The 8,764-nt window shown below is 48.0% G+C and overlaps 1 protein-coding gene across 1 annotated transcript; it reads right to left on the bottom strand.

Moving 5' to 3' along the window:
• Nucleotides 1–4,992: 4,992 nt before the first annotated feature.
• On the bottom strand, nucleotides 4,993–7,327 carry LOC116023822 (probable pectinesterase/pectinesterase inhibitor 54). Its single transcript, XM_031264839.1, has 3 exons — nucleotides 6,954–7,327; nucleotides 6,036–6,605; nucleotides 4,993–5,724 (listed from the first exon to the last, which is right to left on the bottom strand). Exons 1-3 carry the CDS (start codon nucleotides 7,279–7,281, stop codon nucleotides 5,045–5,047), a joined length of 1,578 nt encoding a protein of 525 aa, XP_031120699.1. The 5' UTR covers nucleotides 7,282–7,327; the 3' UTR covers nucleotides 4,993–5,044.
• Nucleotides 7,328–8,764: the final 1,437 nt, after the last annotated feature.

The raw sequence follows: 8,764 nt of genomic DNA, 5'->3' as shown, positions 1-8,764 counted from the left end.
TCGGCCGCCTTACCGACCAAGGTGGCGAAGAAAGCTCTGCAAATGACCGCATCGCTTACTCCCAACATCAACATGTTGCCATAATACATGTCGACATGCTCTTGCGGGTCGTATCGCCCGGAATAAGTGTGGGCCAACGGGATCTGGAGGTCCTGCGGGTAGTGGGCATTCATGATGTCGTCCGTAAAGGGGGTGGAAATTAGCGGGCATGATGGTTCTTTTCTCACGCCGACTTTCTCGCGAAGTTCTTGTTGCAAACGATCTACTCTTTCCTGCATCCTGGCCATTTGGCGGCGGGGACTATCTTCTTCATCGAGTCGCCTCTCTTCCCTAGCCGGTTGATCGTCTACTCGACTGGTCCGCCGATCACGTACTCGACCGGCTGGTCGTGCCCTTCTATCAGCTGAACGGGCGCCCCCATATTGTGCACTTCCAGTGCTGCTTTCCTCCACAGTCCTTCGGGACCTCTGTCTCGCGTGTTCATTGTCATTTTGGGGCCCCAAGCGAGATCTAACACTATTCTGGATGCGATCGAAAGCGCTCCTACGTTGGATGGGATCATACCGACGTCCCTCTCGATCGGACCTCCTTGTGCGATCCGTAGATTGGACTTCCTCCAAGTTACGATCTTGAGGTTGGGGGTGCGACTGTTGCCTCTGGGAAGGTTGGGGCACCTGTTGTCCCACGGCGGGGATTTGAGGGATCGCCATCATTTGGGGAGTGGGTGATACAACATAGTATCCAGGAGTCCCCGGCCACGTTTGGTACATCGGAGTCAATCCTTGTTGTGGAGCTCCTTGCAACGGGTTTCCCCCAAGTGCACCTGGTGTTGGAGTCAGCATTTGGCCCGTAGGGGGCAGCATGGCATATGTTATTGGAATTTGAAAACTCGTCTGCCCAGCACGTTCGCCTACATTCGGGTTGACCGGTTGGGTAGGTCGTGCATCTTGCCTTTGGTTGGATGTCAGCTCGTTCATCAGGCTCCTGGATCGATCCAACTGGCGACGTAGATCATCTTCTGGGAGTGGTTCCATCACATTGTTGGGGTGAGGCCCAACCTGCCGGGTTGGACTCCCCCTACGCGCATGACTTTGGCTCAAACTTTTCCTGCTGTTCGTCATTTTGAGGTCAATAGAGGGTTGTGAGAAGAAAGAAAAATAACGGGATAGACGAAGTGACTTGTCCAATCCCCATAGACGGCGCCAATGATAGCGTTAATGTAAACGGGGTCTACGATTACGCTACGAATACGTGTGCTACGGGTGGTGAAGGATGTCGCTCGGTGGGTCACCGGTCGACGACTGAACGGTTCGAAGCTATATCGCTCTACGAGTGACGAACCGTAATAAAAAGTAAGCAAGAGAAAGATGATGATCAAATCGCACGTGTACTAGTCTAGTACTGATGAGTTCTCCCTCTCCCTAATGAGGGGTGTGATCCCCCTATTTATACTAAGCAGGTCACGTGAGGACTCAACGGATGACATGTGGATGGTCTGACGCGTCATGTCGGCATTGGTCACCTTGAACAGTCGCTCTGCAGGATCTCCGTGACGTGCTCGAGGTGGCAGAGCAATTACTCACAAAATGCCATCCCTTGTCGCCTCGAGCATTGCAAACGATTAGAATCTTCGGGGAGCTCAAATGATTCCTATAATTCGGAATCTCCTAGCTCCTTAGTAGGCTGCCCGTAGGGTGGCAATAAGTCGCCCGGAGGATGATAATAGGCCGACCGAGTGGGTGTTGACGGAGTGTAGAGTGGGGGATGCGGACCGACCGAGGGGATGTCGACGGAATGTAGAGTGGTCGATGCGGACCGACCGAGGGGATGTCGACGGAATGTAGAGTGGTCGATGCGGACCGACCGAGGGGATGTCGACGGAATGTAGAGTGGTCGATGCGGACCGACCGAGGGGATGTCGACGGAATGTAGAGTGGTCGATGCGGACCGACCGAGGGGATGTCGACGGAATGTAGAGTGGTCGATGCGGACCGACCGAGGGGATGTCGACGGAATGTAGAGTGGTCGATGCGGACCGACCGAGGGGATGTCGACGGAATGTAGAGTGGTCGATGCGGACCGACCGAGGGGATGTCGACGGAATGTAGAGTGGTCGATGCGGACCGACCGAGGGGATGTCGACGGAATGTAGAGTGGTCGATGCGGACCGACCGAGGGGATGTCGACGGAATGTAGAGTGGTCGATGCGGACCGACCGAGGGGATGTCGACGGAATGTAGAGTGGTCGATGCGGACCGACCGAGGGGATGTCGACGGAATGTAGAGTGGTCGATGCGGACCGACCGAGGGGATGTCGACGGAATGTAGAGTGGTCGATGCGGACCGACCGAGGGGATGTCGACGGAATGTAGAGTGGTCGATGCGGACCGACCGAGGGGATGTCGACGGAATGTAGAGTGGTCGATGCGGACCGACCGAGGGGATGTCGACGGAATGTAGAGTGGTCGATGCGGACCGACCGAGGGGATGTCGACGGAATGTAGAGTGGTCGATGCGGACCGACCGAGGGGATGTCGACGGAATGTAGAGTGGTCGATGCGGACCGACCGAGGGGATGTCGACGGAATGTAGAGTGGTCGATGCGGACCGACCGAGGGGATGTCGACGGAATGTAGAGTGGTCGATGCGGACCGACCGAGGGGATGTCGACGGAATGTAGAGTGGTCGATGCGGACCGACCGAGGGGATGTCGACGGAATGTAGAGTGGTCGATGCGGACCGACCGAGGGGATGTCGACGGAATGTAGAGTGGTCGATGCGGACCGACCGAGGGGATGTCGACGGAATGTAGAGTGGTCGATGCGGACCGACCGAGGGGATGTCGACGGAATGTAGAGTGGTCGATGCGGACCGACCGAGGGGATGTCGACGGAATGTAGAGTGGTCGATGCGGACCGACCGAGGGGATGTCGACGGAATGTAGAGTGGTCGATGCGGACCGACCGAGGGGATGTCGACGGAATGTAGAGTGGTCGATGCGGACCGACCGAGGGGATGTCGACGGAATGTAGAGTGGTCGATGCGGACCGACCGAGGGGATGTCGACGGAATGTAGAGTGGTCGATGCGGACCGACCGAGGGGATGTCGACGGAATGTAGAGTGGTCGATGCGGACCGACCGAGGGGATGTCGACGGAATGTAGAGTGGTCGATGCGGACCGACCGAGGGGATGTCGACGGAATGTAGAGTGGTCGATGCGGACCGACCGAGGGGATGTCGACGGAATGTAGAGTGGTCGATGCGGACCGACCGAGGGGATGTCGACGGAATGTAGAGTGGTCGATGCGGACCGACCGAGGGGATGTCGACGGAATGTAGAGTGGTCGATGCGGACCGACCGAGGGGATGTCGACGGAATGTAGAGTGGTCGATGCGGACCGACCGAGGGGATGTCGACGGAATGTAGAGTGGTCGATGCGGACCGACCGAGGGGATGTCGACGGAATGTAGAGTGGTCGATGCGGACCGACCGAGGGGATGTCGACGGAATGTAGAGTGGTCGATGCGGACCGACCGAGGGGATGTCGACGGAATGTAGAGTGGTCGATGCGGACCGACCGAGGGGATGTCGACGGAATGTAGAGTGGTCGATGCGGACCGACCGAGGGGATGTCGACGGAATGTAGAGTGGTCGATGCGGACCGACCGAGGGGATGTCGACGGAATGTAGAGTGGTCGATGCGGACCGACCGAGGGGATGTCGACGGAATGTAGAGTGGTCGATGCGGACCGACCGAGGGGATGTCGACGGAATGTAGAGTGGTCGATGCGGACCGACCGAGGGGATGTCGACGGAATGTAGAGTGGTCGATGCGGACCGACCGAGGGGATGTCGACGGAATGTAGAGTGGTCGATGCGGACCGACCGAGTGGATGTCGACGGGGTGTAGAGTGGTCGATGCGGACCGACCGAGTGGTTGTCAAGTAGGGTGGCAAAGTGCGCGCGTAGTCCAATTGCGTATTTACCCATCAGGTAGTATGAAGAAAATAATGGCAAAAGTAAACATTCAATGTTTATTGATGGGGTAATGAGTTAGTGTAGAGCTCAATATGGCTGTGCTCGTGTTAGGTTAGCTAAAGACACATATGAGAATAAGTAGTTGATTAATAAAGGTGTACATGTCACTTGTTACGTGACAAAATTTATGTGAGAACTTAAGCAAACGCTGCAAAAATGCATTGTTTGCAAATTTGGTGGTTTGGAGCAAACCACTACTCCAAACCGTCATGTTACCAAACGCTAATTATAAAGTTTTGACTAATGTCAAAACATAAAAATGATGAATTCGCAAAAATTTTGGCGGATCCGCCATGGGCCTAGGCTGAATCCGCCAAATATCTTATGTAATAATAATAATAATAATAATAATAATAATAATAATAATATTATTATTATTATTATTATTGATGAATTAGGTACGAAAAACTTAGTATGTGGATTCATTCTAGACCCATTTGAATTAGGGCATGTGAAAATGTGTTGTCTCGCGCAAGAAAGTATAATTGGATCATAACCATGTTTAGGAATTAGGATTTGAGCACCATATTTAGAATTTGAACTTTATAAATATATTGAAAAAAAAATTCTAAATAGTTTGTTACGTTCTACCAAAAATACAAAAACAATTAATAACAAAATTTCAAAGTTATCTTCAAAAAAAAAAAAATTTCAAAGTATTTTTTAAGTGTTTCACTTCGTTTCATGACCACTTTGTTGGTTAGCCCTGGGCTATTTTGGACTTTTGGTAGTAAAACCAAGTAACAATAATTTTTTTTTTTTGAGTCAGATCACAAAATATTATAAGCAGACTTTTATAGTATGAGGTTAAGCTGTTATCATACCTAGATTAATCCATATTCCTATCGAATCGGTTCAATTAAGAGACAAATGCTGACCAAATTAATTTTTTCATAGTGCATAATTGTATTTCTTTTATACTGTTTAGTTATACACTTATACCCCACCACATATTAATCTAATCGCATTCATAATTAAATGAATTCCGCCGTAGAATTGAGTTATTACAGCCCGGGGACGAAATTGATTCCGGTGGAAGGCAGCCACGAATTGCCGTCGAGGAACTTCACCACCGTGAATTTCTCGGCCTCTTCTTTCCCCATGGCATGAAAACCGGGCCACCCGACTCTCCCACCCAACCCGCCTCTAGCCCCGACGTTCGCGTATTCCCCAAAAAAAAGCTCCCTGAGGGAGGACGACGACGTTCCGGGCCACTCAATCCACCCTCTCGCCGATATCGCGCCGTCGATTTCCGATTCCATCACCACCGCTCTCGAGTACGGTTTCCAGGGCCGGCCCAGATACGAATTCTTCGCCGGAGAGAAATCCGGCCCCGCCGTGATCTTACAGTTCTGAACCGAGAACCCGGTGTTTTGGCCCGGATCAGTCCTCCCGTTGGCCAGGATAACGTTGTAGGAGCGGGGACGGCGGAGCAGCAGATTGCAGGCCTGGAAAACTGCGGCGGCGTTCCCGAAGATGAAATCCACGGTGCCGGAGATGTCGCACTCCCGGTAGAACTGGCGGAGGGAGAGCGCGTAGAGCGTGTCTTGGTAACCGGAAATGCTGCACCGGTAGAAAACGGAGTGGTCGGAAGCTACCATTAAAGCCACGGCTTGTTGCGCTCCCGGCCCCGCCGTGTTCTGGAATCCAATATCTTTCGCAATAAACCCATCTCCGGTGATTGCTGTCGCAACAACAACAAATCATCACATTTTCCATAGTAAGAAGAGCTTATTGGCTTTTATGGTCTTGACTCTTTAAGTATAGGTTGATAACTACTTTCTCAACTTACTAGCACAAAAAGTGCCCCAAGAGAGTGTAACTGGGTACACCCTCAAGCTCTGATTGTATGAGACAATTTTAAGCCTGTATCATACTCAGATTAATTTCCATTCACATCGGACATGTCCAATTAAGGGGCAAAATGCTGATCAGATTGATATTAACCGGTGAGATTTGAGGTGGGGGAAAACATTTTTAGGATGAGGAGCTAACCGAAAGTCGCAGAGCCGCTGAGAGAAGAGCCACCACCGACGCTATCGTCCCAGGTAATGATGGTAGAATATTTCCCATCTCCGATCAACGTGATTCCATCTTTACTGCACCGAATTTTCTCCTTGTAAACTCCTGACTTCACATATATCACGAACCGTTGCCGCCCACTTGCAGCCCGGATGGCCTCCGCCACCGTTCTGAAGTTCCCCGTCCCGTCTTTCGCCACCACAACGTTTGCTTTTGTCGTCGTCTGGAGCAGTCTCAGCTCACGATCCTCCTCCGAAAGTTGACGTCCGGCGGTGCCGGGAATTTCGGTATTTCTGTTGACGAGTGCCAATGCGTTGCTGGCTAGTTGCGACTGGTAGTCCATGCTACGGGAAATCCCAGCAAAGAATTCGTCGGAAAACGCATATTGATCAGCCGAGTCTTTGCAAGCTTGTTGGAACGTCACGGCGGCGCTCAGCAACGTTTGGATGTCGTCCTGTCTGTTCTTCACCGGAGATTCTTTCATCGCCACCAGCGCTTGATTCAGCCGCTGCCTAGACATTCCCATCAACTCCTCACAATAACCTGAACATTTTTGGAACCACAATATATATATATACTATGCTCAACATATAATAACATATATATAAGATAATAAAGATATACTGTAACTCTATTTTATTTTGTTGAGTAACTAGAGAAACTCATAATCACCTCTGGTATATTTGACCTTAGCTAATATTAGAATTACAATGAGGTAAATCAACTTAAACTAAGAAGATTAATAGATTGTACGTTTCACTAAGAGCTCGACAGCTTGACCAACTTGGTTAGGGTTGTTGCTATGTGATTTTAAAATATAATTTTTGGTTACTTAAAAGATAGACAAATGCAAAAGAGAAAACAAAAATTAAAGATTTGTGGTTGGATCACCTATTGCCTGTAGTCTAGGTTGTGGCGTATGTGAAGAAACGAAATGGGAGCTGAGTTGGTCAAAGTGGGCAATATGGAGATCGGCGTGAGCTATCGTGTTGTTGAGAAGCAGAGCCGCAAAATCAACACGTTTGTCGTGGTGGTCGCCGGCGGAGACCAAACCGGACAACGTCTGGACACACAACCTGGGAAATCTAGTATACCCACATTGGATACGTATCCGATCTTGGGCGGCAACCTGCGAAACAGCGGCGGCGATGGTGGAGCCAAAAAACAAAACAAGCATTATTACCCAAGTGGGAGTAACCAAATCACTCTTTCCCCCCATATATGTAAGTGAACCAACGTAACTATAAACACAAATTAAAAGCACGAAATTTGTCGTTGGAAAGACAGTATATATAATGGAATTGATCGAATTGGAGATTGGTATATATAGGGAGAATGGAAGCTAAGATGTTACAGTGACGGGCCACCAAATATTCCCACGACACAGAGTTGGTTTGGTGTTCAATTTCAGACGGCCATTGTTCCACTGGTGATTGGTACGGTCCAAGTCCATGTGACTTGGATGCCTCTCATCTTAGTCTATATTAGAGCAGGGTATGCACGACCACGGCCAAGCCCGTGCCTAGAAAAATTGCACACTGGAATGTAGGCACGACCATGCTTGCGCCCATGCTTACAATGCATAATTTATGTGCAACTTATTTGACTTCTAGAAAACTTTTCACGCCTAAGACCTTTGAATTGAATTAGCTTTTATGGACTTCATGAAAGTTGTCGGTTGTAGCACTTTGAGTTGGCTTTCCAAATTCCAATGCTGCAAAGATCACTTGATTTTGGACATTTTTATGCTGAGATAGGATCAAAATACTAAACAGTTGACAATTTGTGCGAGAATTGCAATTCCTTAATCTTTTGCTCCACTTTTGTCTTGATTTACCTATGTGATCAGAACCATTAGAAACACCATTCTTTGGCTATCCAACAAGTGTTGCATCCATCTCGATCCTCAACTTCTCATTGCCTCCCATTGACTCTACATGCATTCAATATACTCCAAAAACCATTCAATTCATCTAAATCATCAAGATTTACATCTAAACACACAAATGAATCAAATGGGGAACACTGCCCTTTGGACAAAATTATAACAAATGGCAAGCAAAATAAGCTTAGATGCAAGATGAAACTATAAACAATTAGGCGCTTATCATTATCTATTTTATTTTTACGAATATTTTGTTTTGTCTAAAACTCTAAATATTCACCAATTTTACATAGATATGTATGAACTTGATCGATAGTCAAAAATATTATTGTACTAAACTGAAAATCTATGATCAAAGTAATAAAACCGCTATATATAGTCGATAGGGTAGTTTGATGATATACTTTTTTAAAAATTGAACTCTAAAATGTTGTAAAACGTACACTAATCTTTAATTTCACTAGAAGTTAGCAATCTTTTATTCTTCTAATCTTGTTGTTAGAATTTCACTATTGCATTTTCACTAAAGTGCAATAAAGTGACTGGAACATGAAAATGAACTTTCATCCTCCATGCAATATCCAATTTGGGAGCTAGGTCTCTCCTCAGCCACCCGAAAAAATAGCCATGACAAAATTAAAGCATTATGACATGAACCAGCACTACTCAGCAGGTAGCCTCTTCAATCTAAATTTGCCAAAACTAATTTCGTTACAATTTCTGCTTTAATCGATTATAAAAGGAACTTACTTATTCAGAAAATATTTAGTATTTGATGACAATGTGACATGGACTTTTGTTGAAATTACACACCACT

Source organism: Ipomoea triloba, chromosome 6 (genome assembly GCF_003576645.1).
Source record: "Ipomoea triloba cultivar NCNSP0323 chromosome 6, ASM357664v1".
Lineage (NCBI taxonomy): Eukaryota > Viridiplantae > Streptophyta > Magnoliopsida > Solanales > Convolvulaceae > Ipomoea > Ipomoea triloba.
This window is presented reverse-complemented; position numbering and strand designations above follow the sequence as displayed.

Bases quoted from the DNA above. Each gene is read 5' to 3' on its own strand.
- LOC116023822 (XM_031264839.1), bottom strand. From the start codon at position 7,281: ATGGGGGGAAAGAGTGATTTGGTTACTCCCACTTGGGTAATAATGCTT. The intron at 6,606-6,953 runs GTGATCCAACCA...AAAAATGTTCAG, and splicing joins ACCTAGACTACAGGCAATAG to GTTATTGTGAGGAGTTGATG. The intron at 5,725-6,035 runs GTTAGCTCCTCA...TTGTTGCGACAG, and splicing joins CAGCGGCTCTGCGACTTTCG to CAATCACCGGAGATGGGTTT.